The sequence below is a fragment of the Ostreococcus lucimarinus genome, chromosome 3, assembly GCF_000092065.1.
Source record: "Ostreococcus lucimarinus CCE9901 chromosome 3, complete sequence".
NCBI classification, from domain to species: Eukaryota; Viridiplantae; Chlorophyta; class Mamiellophyceae; order Mamiellales; family Bathycoccaceae; genus Ostreococcus; species Ostreococcus sp. 'lucimarinus'.
Window position 1 is genome coordinate 487,610 of NC_009357.1, and position 16,267 is coordinate 503,876.

At 57.2% G+C, this 16,267-nt stretch overlaps 7 protein-coding genes across 7 annotated transcripts; 4 read left to right on the forward strand and 3 right to left on the reverse strand.

Annotated features, from left to right (window-relative positions):
- Nucleotides 1–19: 19 nt before the first annotated feature.
- Nucleotides 20–3,754, forward strand: OSTLU_33883 (predicted protein; the record flags this gene model as incomplete). Its single annotated transcript, XM_001416638.1, has 4 exons — nt 20–440; nt 495–2,025; nt 2,182–3,142; nt 3,344–3,754. 4 exons carry the CDS (start codon nt 20–22, stop codon nt 3,752–3,754), a joined length of 3,324 nt encoding a protein of 1,107 aa, XP_001416675.1.
- Nucleotides 3,755–3,789: 35 nt separating this feature from the next.
- Nucleotides 3,790–5,473, reverse strand: OSTLU_30630 (predicted protein). The gene has a single exon (XM_001416928.1). The coding sequence runs from the start codon at nt 5,152–5,154 to the stop codon at nt 3,901–3,903; it is 1,254 nt and encodes a 417-aa protein (XP_001416965.1). The 5' UTR covers nt 5,155–5,473; the 3' UTR covers nt 3,790–3,900.
- A 486-nt stretch (nt 5,474–5,959) lies between these two features.
- On the reverse strand, nt 5,960–10,222 carry OSTLU_19438 (predicted protein; the record flags this gene model as incomplete). Its single annotated transcript, XM_001416929.1, has 2 exons — nt 5,960–7,188; nt 10,196–10,222. 2 exons carry the CDS (start codon nt 10,220–10,222, stop codon nt 5,962–5,964), a joined length of 1,254 nt encoding a protein of 417 aa, XP_001416966.1. The 3' UTR covers nt 5,960–5,961.
- Nucleotides 10,223–10,982: 760 nt separating this feature from the next.
- On the forward strand, nt 10,983–11,480 carry OSTLU_92450 (predicted protein; the record flags this gene model as incomplete). The annotated part of the gene is made up of 1 exon (XM_001416639.1): nt 10,983–11,480. A coding segment is annotated over one exon (498 nt), but the record flags the coding sequence as incomplete, so codon positions are not given.
- Nucleotides 11,481–11,657: 177 nt separating this feature from the next.
- OSTLU_34266 (predicted protein) lies at nt 11,658–12,992 on the forward strand (the record flags this gene model as incomplete). Its single annotated transcript, XM_001416640.1, has 1 exon — nt 11,658–12,992. A coding segment is annotated over one exon (1,335 nt), but the record flags the coding sequence as incomplete, so codon positions are not given.
- Nucleotides 12,993–13,064: 72 nt separating this feature from the next.
- On the reverse strand, nt 13,065–13,838 carry OSTLU_34095 (predicted protein; the record flags this gene model as incomplete). Its single annotated transcript, XM_001416930.1, has 1 exon — nt 13,065–13,838. The coding sequence occupies one exon, from the start codon at nt 13,836–13,838 to the stop codon at nt 13,065–13,067; it is 774 nt and encodes a 257-aa protein (XP_001416967.1).
- A 1,062-nt stretch (nt 13,839–14,900) lies between these two features.
- OSTLU_3732 (predicted protein) lies at nt 14,901–15,755 on the forward strand (the record flags this gene model as incomplete). The annotated part of the gene is made up of 1 exon (XM_001416641.1): nt 14,901–15,755. A coding segment is annotated over one exon (855 nt), but the record flags the coding sequence as incomplete, so codon positions are not given.
- Between the last annotated feature and the right edge of the window lie 512 nt (nt 15,756–16,267).

Here is a 16,267-nt window from a genome sequence, read left to right on the forward strand (position 1 = left end):
TCCCAGACGGACGCGCGCGATGTCCGAACACGCGGCGCCGACGCGCGACGCGCGGAAGCAAAGCTCGCGCTCGGGCGCGTCGAGCGCGTCCAAGCACCCGATCGTCACGCTGGGCGTGTGCGCGATGGATAAAAAGTCGCGCTCGAGCGCGATGCGAGAGATCCTGACGCGGATCGAATCGTTCGGGGAGTTTGAGATTGTGATATTCGGGGACGAGTGCGTGGTGAACGAACCGGTGGAAAATTGGCCCAAGGTGGACGCGCTGATCGCGTTCTACAGCAATGGGTTTCCGTTGCAAAAGGTGGAGCGGTACGTGGAGATGCACAAGCCCTTTGTGGTGAACGAGCCGAACGACCAGTGGACGCTGCTGGATCGGAGATTGGTGTATAAGCGGTTGCAGGAACACGATATTCCAGTGCCGAATCACGTGGTGGTGAATCGTAACGATTACATCAAGAAGGGGGCGCTCAGGAAGAAGCCGAAGGGGGATGAAGTGGCGTTGCCCGATCAACCGACGTTCGAGCCAAAGAATTTCTCACAGGACGAAGAGTACGTGGAAATCAACGGGAAAAGGATATATAAGCCCTTTGTGGAGAAGCCGGCGAACGCGGAGGATCATAACATTTTTATCTACTACCCACACAGCGTCGGTGGGGGGTACAAGCGCTTGTTTCGGAAGATTGGTAATCAATCGAGTCAGTACTACCCTCCTCCTGAAACCACCGCGGCGGGCGAGTTGTCTTACGCCCCGGTTCGGGAGACGACATCTTTCATTTACGAAGATTTCATGTCAACGAACGGTACAGATGTAAAAGTGTATACTGTTGGTCCGAATTACGCCCACGCCGAAGCTAGAAAGAGTCCAGTCGTCGATGGAAGAGTGCAGAGAGACGAGAGCGGCAAGGAGGTGCGTTACCCGGTATTGTTGACGCCAGAGGAGAAAGAAATCGCACGCCGTGTGTGTATAGCGTTTGGGCAGCGAGTTTGTGGATTTGATTTACTTCGTGCGAAAGGTCGAAGCTACGTTTGTGACGTCAATGGATGGAGTTTTGTGAAAAACTCCAAAAAATACTATGACGACGCTTCGGTGTGCTTGCGAGCGATGATTTTGAAAGCCGTAGCGCCGAATCACTTTAGCACTCAGCCTGCTCAAAAAGCCGCGGCATCGGCTAGTGTTGAAGAGCCTGATATCATTTTAGATGGTAATGATGCCGAATTGAAGGAAACCAGACTCGAGAAGGCGCCATCACCCAAGGAACCGCCTGAGGAGTTGCGCGCCGTACTCGGCGTCATTCGGCACGGCGATCGCACGCCCAAGCAAAAGATGAAACTGAGAGTGAAAAATCGTGAACTTCTTGATCTCATGCTTCGATGCACGAACGGTCGAACTCGCAAGCAAGCTAAATTGAAGACGCCTCAGACATTGCAAGAACTCTTGAATATTTGCAGGGACATTTACAAAAGTTTGTCTAAGCAAACCTTGGCGCCGAAAGACGAGGAGGGACATGAAGAGGCGCAAGAAGAACTCGAAGCGTGGAAACAAGTAGTGTCGATTCTCGAAGAAGGAGGACACTTTAGTGGTATCAATCGTAAAGCGCAGCTCAAACCTCTTGAGTGGGAGACAATCGATGCTGGAACGCTAGACTCTCACACAGAAAAAGTCACCGAGGCTCTCCTCATCATCAAGTTCGGCGGTGTTTTGACTTATTTGGGTAAATATCAAGCCGAAACACTCGGTAAGGCATTTAGAGTACGAATGTATCCTCGTGGTAACTATTACGGCTCGGACGCTGATGGTTTACTGAGATTACATTCAACCTATCGCCACGATTTGAAGATTTACTCCTCCGATGAAGGTCGAGTGCAGATCACTGCTGCAGCTTTTGCGAAAGGTTTACTCGCCCTCGATACCCATCATGGACAGCTCACGCCGATTCTCGCTTCTCTCGTTACCAAAGATGCAAAGTTGTTGGATTTCGTGACTCATTACGTGGAAGAGGACATCTTACACTCAAAGCACAAGCTGTTCACGGCGATGACATACAAGCCAGATGCACAGCTGAATGACAAAAAGCCGACCGAAGAAGAAATTGGGGGATTGTCGCAGACCTTGCGATTTGCTTCGCTGAATAAATTCAAGGTGGTGACACAAATGGTTATGGCTGCGCATCGCTTTCAAAGCGCTGGCGAATCATCCCACCACGATACGACTCAAAAAGCTGTCACGCTTTCAACCAATCTCATGGGTGTACCGAAGCAGCCACTCAAGAAACTCGAAATGCTGTATGAACTCACGAAATCAATTTCGGTGCAGCTTAGAACGATGCTTTCTAGCCACCAAGTGCGATATGATTCCGATTCCGGCACTAGAATCAACTGGGCCGACACGCATTCCGCCGTCGCCCCACGTGGTTCACTTCCAAAAGGAGGTATTCAACAGCTTAAAACCATGATCGTTCCCGCTGGCGGTGAGTCCTTTTTGCTCATGTATTCCAGATGGAAAAAGTTAGAGCAAGATCTTTACCATTCGCGTAAAGCTAGGTTTGACATCTCGAAAGTACCAGACGTCTACGACGCGGTAAAATACGATGCCATTCATAACGAACATTTGGCTTTAGAGGGACTCGAGGCGTTGTACGAAATCGCGAAAGAGCTAGCAGATTGCATTGTTCCGAATGAATACGGTACGACGGCTTCGAGCAAGCTACGAATTGGGGGCACCGTTGCCAACAGCTTGATTGCAAAATTGCTAAGCGATTTGAACAACACTCGCGAGGAATCTTTCGCCGTCGAAAGCGGTGGAATGTCATCGAATGAAATGCGCCGTGTTTCTATCAGCGAAAAGATACCGGTTTTAAATGAAGAAGACGAGGCCGAAACGATCGACGAAGAGACTGAGCGAGAACGTGAGGAGCAGGAAGAAGAAGAGGAAGAGCTGAACACGACTCGATTGAATTTGCGATACGCCACGGCGCACGGTGTGCATAGCCCATTCAGACACGTGCGCACGCGGCTTTATTTCACCTCTGAATCTCACTTGCATTCGCTCATCAATGTACTTCAGTACGCGCACCTGGACAAGCCTCGAGAAGATCGCGAGCGAGGTCGCTCTCCGTATCACACCGAACATAGCGAAAGCGACGTCGATGCAAAGGGTCCGACGAAACGCACTTCTACGAAGGGAAGCTCGCGCGCGAGCAGGGTACCGCCCGGTTTGCCGCTAGGGAGCCCGAAAAAGGAAGAGGATGCTACCAGCGCAAACTCAAGCGTGAGTGCTACGAATGAAACCGTCAGGCCTTCGCTCATCGACGATGCCTTGGGAGCGTTGTTTAAGCGCGAGAAGGAGCTCGATTATCTTACCCACATCGTGTTTAGAATGTTCGAACGTTTCCATGTTCCTCCGTCAGATCCTCGACGCTTTCGGATTGAAATTTTGTTCTCCAACGGCGTCAGTTTACACCCGTTTAAGACCAATGCCATCGAACTTTTCGACAGCAGCGCTAGGAACGGTGTAGCAGATGAAGACGAGGAGATGATATCTGATGATTTGCTCAAAGAAATACAGATTCAAAACGATAAAATCATGCCTGGACAGGATTATCTCACTCTTAGCACCATGGAAGAGTACTTGGTAAACTACAATCGACGCTGGAACAAGGGAGGGGATTCAGCCGATGGCACGCCCGGGAAAGGCGCGAGGAGCTCGAGTGTTGGCAGCGAGCGAATCAGGGCGGGAAAGAACCTCTTTACTTGAGCGTGCAGTAGCAACATAGCCAATATTGTTTAAAACGCTAAATAAATCAAATGTGGAGATAGGCAAAAGCAGGGGAAAGGCGATCAGCTTTAATTGGAACCTCGCTTCGCAGCGACGTTTCAAAACGAGTCGTCATAATTTATAATTTAATCACCGTTCTCCCACACGAGCATGGTGCGCTTGCCGACCATGACATCGACGAGTTGTCCAAGACGCGTGAACACGGACTCTTGCACGTAGGGGACACCATACTTCTCGCACACAGCCTTGACGCGCGGCTGCATGTTTTGGTACGCGCGCATGGACATGTCCGGGAACATGTGGTGCTCGATTTGGTAGTTCAACCAGCCGTGCATGAAATCGTTCGCATCGCCGCCAGTCTTGAAGTTCGCGGAGCCGATCACCGCGCGGAGGTAGAAATCATCCGAACGAGGCTTCGTTTCCGTCTCGAATCGGTAGATGTCGTCGCCGACGTGGTTGGTGGCGATGATGATGAACGAGTGAACGTTCGTCATAACGTCCGCGAGGACGGAAGTCATGAACCAGGCGAGCGCAGCCTTCGGGCCGCCGATGGCGTAGCCAATCGCCGGCAGTGCGGCGAAAGACCAGAGCGCGTATGGAGCGAAGCACTTGATGGTTTCAGACACAGCAGCAAACTCGCCCTTGAACGCGCCTTGAGCGACCGTGAGAACGGTTGACGGAAGGCTGCCAGTCTTGAACGGGTTTGGCTTGGAGTTACCAGCCTTGGCGGCTTCACGCTCCTTACGCGCGAGAAGTTCCTTCAACGTGTTCGGCGCGTAGTAAAACCACTTCCAGACGAGCGCGAGACCAGCGACTTGGAGATAACGCGACACCATCGGGGTGTTACCTTCGCGGAGCTCTTGCATGTTGCGCTCAACGAGATCCGGATCCGCATCTTCGCCGAGTTGATAATGGTGCAAGTGGTTGTGTTCTACGTCCCACGCCTCTGGGAGCATCCAATCCATCCAATCGGTGCATCGTCGCCACAAACCGCGCGCAAACTTTCTGCGGTGGAATCGACCAGTGACTTCCCCGTTCGTGCTCTGCGCCGCGTTGTAACCACCGTGGCACGTGTGGTGACCGACCATAGTCCATCTCGCGCAAATCGCAGTCGACATCATGAACGCCGCGATCGGATTCATCCCGTTCAACCAAGCCGGCATGTTCAAACCCACCATCGGCATCGCCGTCAGCGCCGCCAACCCGCCAAAGTAGCACAGGTTCGCCCACGTCAAAATCTTCTTCAAGTGCTTCACATCCTCCTCGAAGTGTTCCGGCGCCTTGAATTCCTTCTCTATCGCGCGCATTTCCGCCGCCCATCCCGCGAGATCGAGGTTCTCACGCCACTTCCCCGTCTCGTTGTACGTCATCGTCGTCATCGTCGCCAGAGAGTCAGAGCCGCTCGCCGCGCCGTCGATCGCGATCGCCTTGTTCGCGCACGCATTCGCCCCGCGGTTCACGTCCCGCGTCGCGTTCGCGGAGATCGCACCAGCGCGCGCGATCGCGCGCGGCGTTTGCGCGACGCGTTGACGCGTCGTCGTCGCGCGCGCGCCGTTCGCGCGCGCCGCGGTCGGGCGCGCCGTCAACGTTCGCATCGCGAACGCGCTCATCGTCGTCTGTGCGGCGTTCGAGATCGAACGTGCGATCGCGGGCGTTGACGAAGGCGTCTTCGTCGTCGGCTTCGCGCGCGGGCGTCGGTCGGACGCGTCGCTGTGCCGCGCGAGCGTCGGCGGCGGGGCGCCAATCTTATCTCGGCGCGCGCGTGACGTCGTCGTCGTTCGATTTAATGGGTAGTCGGTGTGTTCGTATGCGTGCACGCGGGCACTGTTTTTTTTCGGACATACGGGTCAGTCATTATCAGTTGTGTGCTGTTTATGTAAATACCCGGAATCGACGTCATTGGGTATAAGTCCGAATGTCCGATTTTGCGGCTGAGGACGGAGTGATGGATGTAAATTTGAACCGATGGTGATGAAACTCCGCGAAATCACGCGTAATCAACGGTCGAAAATGGCTAGACGCCGCGCGCGCGGGCGCGCCGTGTCGGTCCGGCCGCAAAGATATGATTCAAAGTCTCGGTCGGTCGCGCGGCGGAGAGCGCGGGGAGGAAGTCTGGCTCGCGCGCGCGAAGGATCGCGCGCGAGAAAACTGTTTGCTTGTAAATAATCGTGGTGGTGATGATATTATTATTCTTCAAACTCGGCGAAGAACGCGATTGTGGATGTCAAGGCGTCGATGAAGGCGTCGACGTCGCTCGGGAGGTTGTAAAAGTAGAGGCTGGCGCGAGCGCTCCCGGGAACGTCGAGGTAACGGTGGAGGGGCTGAGTGCAGTGGTGACCGCTGCGACACGCGATTCCCGCTTGGTCTAGTAAGGTGCAAAGGTCGTTGGCGTGAATGCCGTCGACGTTGAAAGCGCAAAGCGAGGCTCGGCCGCGCGCGGGCGGAGGGCCGTATATCGTCACTCCAGGGACGGCGGAGAGCTTTTCGTACAGGTACGTCCCGATCTCGATCTCGTAGTCGTGGATTCTATCCATGCCTATTTTTGTGAGGTAGTCGCACGCCTCGCCCAAGGCAATGGCCTCAGCTATCGCGGGCGTCCCAGCCTCGAACCGTGACGGAGGTTCGGCGTACGTGCTCTTTTCGAGGTACACGTCGGCGATCATCTCGCCGCCTCCCATCCACGGCGGCATGGTCTCTAAGACGTCCATACGACCCCACAAAAATCCGATACCAGTCGGTCCGCACATTTTGTGCGAGCTACCCACGATCCAATCCGCACCGAGCGCTTGCACGTCCACCTTCATGTGCGGCAAGCTTTGGCACGCGTCGAGAAGCACCTTGGCGCCGACGCCTCGAGCGAGATCGATAATTTCCTTCACTGGTGCCACACCACCGGTGACATTACTCACGTGCGCCGTCGTGATGAGCCTCGTCTTTTCGTTCACCAAAGAGCGAAGCTGATCCATGTCCAGTTCCTGCGTATCCTTCGTCAATTCAACGAATTTCAACACGCACCCCGTCCGCTCAGCGAGCAGTTGCCACGGGACGATATTTGAGTGGTGCTCTAAAACGCTCAAAATTATCTCGTCACCGGCTTTGATGTGCTTGGTCCCCCACGTGTTGGCCACCAGATTGATCGCCTCGCTCGCGTTTCTCGTGAAGACGATTTCCCTATCCGTCGTCGCGTTGACAAACGCCGCCACCTTTCTCCGCGACAACTCGTACGCATCCGTGGCCTTGCTGCTCAGATAGTGCACCCCTCGATGGACATTGGAGTTATAATCCTTGTAGTAAAACATGTGCGCGTCGACGACTTGATTCGGCTTCTGGGACGTCGCCGCGTTGTCCAGATACACCAGCTGGGCGCCTGACTCTGTCTTTTGGTCGAGAATCGGAAAGTCTCCTCGTGTTTCCTCCCCCAGCGTCGACGTCGGCGCTTTCACCGCCGTCGCCGACGACGCAGCGCGTCGAACGCTCGCCGTCCGTTGCGTCGGCGAGACGCGGCGTCGCGGAGACGACGTGGACGCGAACGCGGCGCGCGTGACGCCGGCCGCCGACATGGGTGACGTCTTCGATTACGCGCTCGGTTCGCGCCTCGTGCGCGCGCTCGTGCCGATGATGACTCGCGGGCGGGCGGGCGATCGGCGGTAACGCGTGCCGACCCGCGGTTTCGCGACGCACCGACGAGCGAACGCTGAGGTGTGCGGTGGGCGACGAAGAGAAGAACGTTTCTGAAGGGTGGCGACGCCGCACCCGAGTGGGTCTCGGATACAATGTTTTCGTCGAGAACGCGGGCTAAGACGCTCTGATGCGTCGTGAATCGTGAACCATGTGCGATTATCGTGCGATGTCGGATTTTTCCATGTACTGGTACCCGGTGGGCAAGTCGCGATTGACCTTGTCCGCCTCGGGGGACGTCAGGAGGGCGTCGCGAGGGAGCGCTCCGCCACGCAACGCACCGGTGTTTCGGGCTTGACCGCGCTGACCCGGTAGAAGATCGTCAAAGTTTTCTTCGGAATCGAACCCTGCGAGCGAAGAACCAGGGACACTACCAGGAAGCCTGTTGGCTTGTTGAAGATTGCTTCGAGTTTTCTTCGTCTTCGCCTTGGCGCTCGACGGGAGTCCGCCAAAGGCGGCTCGCTTTTGTGTGTCTTTCGCGCGCATCGTCTCCCGGATCCGACGCATGGCTCCGTTCATTGGCGACACTCCGGTTGTACCACCAGATAACGTGCGCTGCAAACCTCCAGATAGCTGTCTCTCTAACGGCGACTGATTGTACATTTCAACGAGCGCTGGAACAGGGTCTCCCACAAGGTTGACTGCGAGATCCTTTTCGCGTTCAGAACGCGAATGTTTCTCGCAAAAAGCAGTGAATCTTTTCTTGGAGTGGTCGACTGCGCGCATATGACACGCTGCTCGTCGGCAGCAGAGTGGATGAAAGACGGTTTGACAGTGCCCAAAGCAACAACGCATGAGCGTTCCATGCGAACGCGTACAGTATGTGCAAGACGCGTTGCGGCGCTCGCGAGGCACGTCCTCGATATTCACAGGTCTGATCACCGCTACGTGATTCATGATCCTATCGAACAAGTGCGCCTCGGGGACCCATTTCGCGCACGCGACGTGACACCACTGGTTCCCGGTCAGCGTCTTCTTGAAGGCGCCCATTTTCACCGGGCAAAGCGTGCACTCCACTCCGCGGTAAAGAGCCAACTTGCCTTGTAACGTTATGCGCGACTTCTTTGAAGTCTTTGGAATTGCAGTGCCTGCTAACACGGCTGCATTGCACACAAAACACAACCACTTGGGATCCTTGACATAAGCGTCACCCGTGATTCCGTAACAGTGCGGGTGCACGATAAGTTCACACTGCGAACACTTCATTGTTTCTTCCATCTTCTCCGCTTCTTCAGTCCCAGCACAGACACAGCAAGCTTTGTTATCGGACACGGCATGGAACGGATCCAGAAGAATCGATGACATCGGTGAACGAATCGGAGACGCTCCAAGAACAGGGGATCCGCTTCGAGGCGTGCCAGACAGGCTAAAAGACTTGAGGTGACTCGATGTGGTGGGGTCGAAGTTCGCGAGACCGAACATTTTTTTCACCCGACTTGGTGCCGCTTCTATTGCTTTCATCACCGCTTGGGTAGTCGGGGGCTTGTATGTTGGTATCAGGCTCTTCGGGTCGGGTGCCACTATTGCGGCTGAACCCATCTCGCGTTTCGGTTTTGATTCGCGTCGCCCATCACCCACTGCTGCTTTGGCTCGCTCCAGTGCTGCCAGCTGGTCCGCTTCGCGCTTCTCTTTCTTCTGTTGACGTTTGACCTCTCTGATTCCCGACATGTACGTCGCGGCCTCATCGAGCTTTGCCTTGCGCTTTGCTTGTTCGTCGTTGTCCGACTCGATTCCGCTAGCTATTTTCTCTTGTGCCCTCTTGAGTTTCTGCCTGTTCGACTGTAGTTGCCAAAGAAGTTCATATTGAAGCGCAAGAATCTCTGCTTCTACTTCGTCTTTTGGAGCGCACGCCAAGAGCGTCGGGTTCGAACGCCAAGCGTCTTCAATTCGTTGCAACTCATCCTTTGCCGATGGACCGCCTTGTACACGGTTGGCGCGAGACGGCGCCCCAGGTAGTTGCAAATCTTTCGACTCGCCACTTTTCTTGAGACAATTCACGCTTCCTTCACTTGTACCGCATTTGCTCGACAACGTTTTCAATCTCACGCACACCGCGCATGGTTGAGATCCCCCCGAGCAACCTTGCTTGGGACCACTGGGAGTCTGTGAGGTAGACTCTTTGAGCCTGAACGCCTTGTCGAGCAAAATTTCCGTGTGAATGGCCATCGTCTCTTCTGTACAGCCTTGCTCAAAATGTTTCAGCTCTCCATCGATCCCAAATGCCGTTGTGCATTCGTATCCGGTCTTTTCTCGCACATCCATATCCTTGTCACCGCCCAATTCTTCGTGCTCATCCCGAACGGGGTCGTTACCCACGACGGTCGTTCCCGCGCTGGACGGTGAGTCGTCGATCCCTTGGCCGCCACTTAACGCTTGCTCGCTCGTAGTCGTCATATTTGTGAGGTTTGAAGGTACGTTAACGAGCCCGTAAGACGCTGCCATGTCTAGATTTTGCTCTGGGAAAATCATGTTTTTATCCAACTTTTTCTTCGCCTTGGTCGCCTCTTCTCGACGAGCATCTTGACGCGTATTCACGTGCGAAGCGCTCTCGTGACGAAGCCACATACGAAGGCACGACAACAGTTCGTCGGTGTCCGAGTTTTCACTCTTTATTTCGATCCCATTCTTGCTGCGTTTGCTATTGGTCTTGTTTTCGTACTTTCCAAGCCAGGCCTTCAACGCCGCGAGCGTTACTCTTGAAAATTTCGCAATCTCACGCATTTTTTCGCTCTCATCCCCCACTAAACTAACTAAAACTCTAATCGTCATCGCGACGTGTTCTGGTGGTAGATTCTGTACCAAATCGATCCCCTGTTCGTGTTCCTGCAACGGCGGTATGACGAAGGGTTGCGTAGGTACGGCTGGAATAGTCCCGACAATGTGGTTCTTCTCCTCAAGTTTAATCGGCGAAGTCGGTGCCGATGTCGATGCGTGACTCTGATCTCCTTTTCTTCGGTACGTCAAACCGGGAATGGGAATTCCAATCTTGTCCTCTCCGACTTCATAATCCGGACCGACGCACGTAGTGTTCAGCGCGCTGTCAAACGTCCAAGGAGTGGCGGGCGCGATCCGAGCCAAGTCCGTCGCGTGAACCGGTCGAAAGAAATCTTCTGCATATCTCCACCAGGGCGCAACCTTCCGCGCCTCTTTTTCCTCCTCTACCCCGAGTCCGAACGTGCGTTTTCTCTGCGTACGATGAAAGTCTCGTCAGTCGCCCGTTCTACGAGCCCAAATATTTCTCCTGATTCGCGCGATCATTTCTCAATCCTCTATCACCACGGCGCTAGTCGTAAGGAACATACCGTCGAAGCCTTAGCCGCTGCCTTTTTCTCAATCTCATCCAAGCTCACCGCCTCTGACACCGTGTACGGCGACCGCAGCCTCGGCGCACCGGGGCAACTCTTCGGCAGCAATGCGGCGACGTTCTTGAGATCTTTCTCCAGTCTGTCGATCGCATCCCTCACGGGTACACCATCCAAGGCTTTGAAGTCCCTCCCAGACGCGTTGGCGGGCATGACTGCGACGTCACGTGTCGTTTTCTGTCCCGTCGCGCGTTCGTTCGACGATCCCCGTCGCCCCTTTTACGCCCTCGCGCGACGCCTCCTCGATATCGATCGCCGCGCGCGCGCGACGAACAATCTCGATCACTTTCGCGTCGAACGTTCGCGAGCGGCGAGCGCGCGCGCGTCGCGATCGCCCGCGCGGCGCGACGTGTGGGATGAATGCGCGTCCCACGCGCGTCCCACACGTCCCTCGTCCAGCCTGCGCCGTCGGACCTCGATGCCGCGATCGATCGCGACCAAACTCGATCGACGCGTCTCTCGATGGACGAAAGTCGGTTCATTCGATCGATCGATCGATCGATCGATCGATCGATCTACACACGCGTCTCTCGATCGACGGAAGTGGGTTCAATCAATCGATCGATCGATCTACACGTCTGTCGATCGACGTCGATCGATGTTTCGTCGACGCGAGTAGGTTCAATCGATCGATCGATCTACGCGTGCGTCGATCGACTTTCTAGATGGTTCAGACGGTTCACGCAAAAAACGCCGATCGATCGAACCCGATCGACGAGATTCGCATTTCGATCCCATGATCGATCGACTCGCTGAGCTTCGCGTGCGATCGATCGCGAAACCGCGCGACATCGCTCCCCTGGCGACCGGCTGCGCGGCACTTTCGCGCGCGCCGCGCGCGCGAGTCACCGCGAATGCCGTCGCCACCGCGCGTGATCGTGATCGTTGGTCCCACGGGGTCGGGAAAGTCCCGATTGGCCGTAGAACTTGCCCGCGCGCTCGGGGGAGACGTCATCAATGCGGACGCGTTGCAATTTCACGACTCGCTGCCAATCTGTACGGCGCGCGTTCGAGAAGATGAAATGGAAGGCGTGCGACATCATCTAGTTGGGTGCGTGAAATACGGTGAATACTTCGATGTGCGCGCGTTTCGAGCGCGCGCGGGATCGATCGTGCGCGAGTGCGTGGGTGAAGGGAGGTCGGTAATTGTGGTGGGCGGGAGCAACTACTACGCTCAAGCGCTCGTGTCCGACTCGCTGATGGATGTCAGAGATAGAGAAGAAGAAGAATGTATCAGTGATAAGAGTTTTATCGATGACATAGGACCGAATGGTGGACGCCGAACGGCTGCCGAAGATGGAACGGTTGGCGTTGACGCGTCGACGGCGTACGCTCGGCTCGCCGAGGTTGATCCTGAGAGCGCTCAGAGACTTCACCCGAACGATATCCGACGTGTTCGCCGGTATTTGGAAATCTTTGATACCACTGGTGAACGTCCGAGCGATGTATTCAAGCGAGAGCGCACTATGAAGAAGTTTGTGAGCCAATTTGACGTACTCGGTTGCCGGACCATCTTCATCGCGTTGAAATGTGACTCGAAAGTTCTTGACGAGATTCTTCGAGCGAGAGTCCTGTCCATGGTTGAAAACGGGTTGGTCGATGAACTGGAGCAGTTTGCGCGCTGTCATGGCGTTGAATCTCCGGACGGTGCTCGGGGAGACGTCCGTCAGGCGATCGGTTACGCGGAGTGGATGCCATACTTGCAAGCCAAAGTTAAAATGGACTCGACGCCTTGTGTCGACAGCGAACTCGCATCAATGCGTGATGAAGCCATCGAGGCGACTGTACGGCACACTTGTCGTCTATCACGACGTCAACAGTCACGTTTGACGACCTTTGCGAAGCAATACGGTTGGCCCGTGAGATTCGTCGATGTATCGGATTCGTTGAGTAAGTTCTGTTCGGAGCGCGCCGCCTTCAAAGATAGCTGGTACGCGAATGTCGTTCATCGTGCCCTAGAACTGTGCGAACATGAAGACGTCGTCGAATTAGACTCAGGAAACAGCTCAAAACAGGTCGCTGTGCACACGTGCGAGGCGTGTGGGAAAACGTTGCGAGGCGAAATCGAGTGGCGAGCCCACCTGAATGGCAGGCGCCACCGAAAGGCTTCTGCCAATGCGAGGAAACGCCAGAGACTTGAGTTTGGGACAAAACATCCAAGGTTAGGTAGACAATAGCGTTATAGATCATTAGAAGGATAGGCAAAATTGTTTTACAAACGCGTGTTGAACCGTAAATCGATTGAGGTTTCACGTTCCTGGAAGCTTAGGCACGAGCACCGGAGTCTTCCTTTTGTACGACTGATACCCCTCGTCCTTGCCCCATCTCTCATCGGCCATTCGTTCCAAAATTGGAATACCGCTCATCTTTGTCAGCAAGTAGGTGACGAAGAGTGGCGACGCAAACGCTCCGGCCGCTCGACCCGGATTCGACGCCGCCAAACCGTTGCAAGCGATTCCCGCGACCCCGAACCACATGCAAATCTCGCCGAAGTAGTTCGGATGACGAGACAGGGACCACAAACCGTGCTTGATGTACTTGCCTTTGTTCGACTTGTCCGACTTGAAGGCAAACTTTTGTACGTCGGCGACGACTTCGAAGACGAACCCAAAGGCCCAAAACGCCGCCAGCGTCCAATCCACCGCGTTCAGATCCACCAATTGACCCGGAGACCCGTTCAACAGATACACCGGTAACGACGTCACCCACACCCACACGCCTTGGAGGAACCAATACACCGCGAACACCCCGGGCTTGTCCTTCACGCCGTCGAATCGCGAGTCCCCGCCGTCCCTGTGCGCCCTCGCGCCCAAGAATATCCCCAATCTCGCCGTCCACGCCATCGCGAGCGCGCTCGCGAGCTTCTGCCGCGGCATCATCGCCGACGTCCCCAGCGTCAGCGCCGCCGTCGTCGCGAACGCCGCGCTCCCCAGAATGTCGTAAAACTTCTCCGTCCGCAGCGTCGCCGCCGCCGCCCAACCGACGAGCTGGATCCCAAAGTCCACGAGCGCCGCGCCGAGCATGCTCGACTGCATCGCGCCGCCGCCCATCCACGACAGCGCGTCCGCGCGCGTCATCGCACGCGAGGGCGCGCGCGCGCGCGCGCCGAGCGACGTTCCCGCGCGCGTCGAACGCGCGCCCTCGCCCTCGCGTCCCGCGCGCCCTCGCGCCGCGCGCGCGCCGCGCTCGGGCGCGCGCGCGCGTCGACGCGCGCGCCAGGCGACGTCGCGCCGCGCGCCGTCGCCGAACCGCGAGAGCGCGCTCGCTCGACCGCCGAAGGGCGACATGTGCGGCGGGGCGTCATCCGCATTCGTCGACGCGACGCCATGTCGACGGCGACGCCGGCGCGCGCGGTCGCGCGCGCGCCGCCGCGATGGACCGGTAGGAGCGCGCGCGCGCGCGCGCGGGCGGTGACGCGCGCGGCGGAGGAGGACGACGCGCGAAGCGCGCGAGTGGTGGACTTGTTCGAAGCCGCGGCGACGCCCATGGGCGCGGCGGCGCGCGCGGAGGCGGCGATGGCGGCGGTGCGAGCGATGACGAGCGTGCGAGAGACGGCGACGTCGAAGACCGAGGCGGTGACGACGGGAGGAGGGGAAGGGGCGACGAGCGGGAGCGCGAGCGGGAGCGCGCCGAGGTCAACCGGGACGACGACCGGGGCGTCGGGCGCGGCTGACGGCGCGGTGATGAAGGGAGGGAGGTCCGCGAACGATTCAGGGTTGAAAAACACCGCGAAGAAGGCGTCGAAGCCGAAGGCGGAGACTTTCAACCCCGGGAGCGACTTTTGGACGTGGACGCCGCCGGAGGCGGCGGGTTCGGATAAAGTCGCCGCCGCCGCGGCGCCAAAGTTGCAGAGACAGACAGAGACTCGCGTGAGCGCGGCCGTGGCGGTCGCGGAGCGCGCGCCCGAGGCTTCGCTTCAGTTGAAGTTTCAAAGCGACGTCGAGACGCCGAGCGAGTTGAAGCTTGAATTCGAAAGCGACGTCGTTTTGGCGAAGGAACCGGCGCCGCTGAGCGACACGCCGACGGTGGAGCTAGAGGAAACTGCGACCGCCGTGCGCGAGCTCGGCGCAGATGGGGAAACCGAAGGTACACTTGAAAATGGTTCGAGGTGGTGGCGCGAGTCAGGCGAAGAGGAACTCGAAGGCGGGAAGCTGTGTCGATGGACGCTCGTCCGAGGCGCCTCCGCGGACGGTTCCGTCGAGTGGGAAGAAAAATGGTGGGAGACGAGCGATGCTTTCAACTATCGGGAACTCGGGGCGATCAAATCGGGGAGAGACGCCAAGGGCAACGTGTGGCAAGAAAGCTGGCGTGAGCAAGTGACTCACGACACCACCACCGGTTTCTCAAACGCCTCGAAGCACATCATGAGAGAGGCGAACAAGTGGGGTGCGCAAGCCGACGGCGCCGAATGGCACGAAGTGTGGGACGAGAACTACTGGGGCGACGGTCAAGTGAAGCGTACATGTACAAAAAAAGGTGCGATCGCGAACGGCGCGACTCCAGACGACGGTCACGGTAATCGTTGGACGCACAAGTGGGGCGAGGAGTGGGACGGTCACGGTGGGTGCGTCAAGTGGACGGATTCCTTCGCCGACCGCGATCAGAGCGAGGACGGTGGAAGCGGACGTGCCTGGGGTGAAAAGTGGGAAGAACGATGGGGGGGATACGCTCACAACGGGAGTGCGGGGAATCGCAACGGGAGCACATGGGACGATCGCGACGGGCACAAATTTGAGAAGACGTGGGGCGAGGAGCACTGGCACGACGGTCGCGTCCACAAATGGGGCGCCACCACCGATGGTTCCGACGGTTGGGACACCTGGGAAGACAGTGCCGGTTGGTGGGAGCGCGCACCGAGCTTCGGATGGGACGAAGCCGTCTCGCACTCACCGCAACTCCTCAACGTCCCGCTTCGTCCGCGAGGCACCGGAGTCGAACCCGGAAAGAAAAAGTCCATCGGTCGAGCTCCCGGTCGAACGATCAAGCCACCGCCGGGGTCGCGTCTTCACAATCCAGATTAGTAAACGTATTATTTCGTTATTCCCGTGACGTCGATTACACGCAGCTTTCGATCGAGTACATGCTCGTGCGTGACTAGCCTCGCCGTAGGTCTCGTAGCAGGTTAACCAGAGACGCGACTCAGACCCATCCCACTCGTCGACGCCTCGCGCTCGCCGACGCGCTCCTCACGATGCGCGTCGCGTCTGTCGCGTCGCGCGCCGTCGTCTCGCGCGCCTCGCCGCCGTCTCGCGCGTCCTCGCGCGCGCAATCGTCACCGCCGTCGACGACCACGCCCGGCGGCGGCTCGCGGCGAATCGTCACCGCGCGCGCGAAGAAATCTTCGCGCGCGGGCGCGGGCGACGCCAAGTACGCGGTGAAAACGACGGAAGACGCGCTCAAGTACGACCCCACGAAGTCTCTCGCGGACGTCCTCGCGTCCAAGGACGACGCG

Excerpts from the sequence above, each read along its gene's own strand:
- OSTLU_30630 (XM_001416928.1), bottom strand. The coding sequence starts at position 5,154 with ATGACGACGATGACGTACAACGAGACGGGGAAGTGGCGTGAGAACCTC.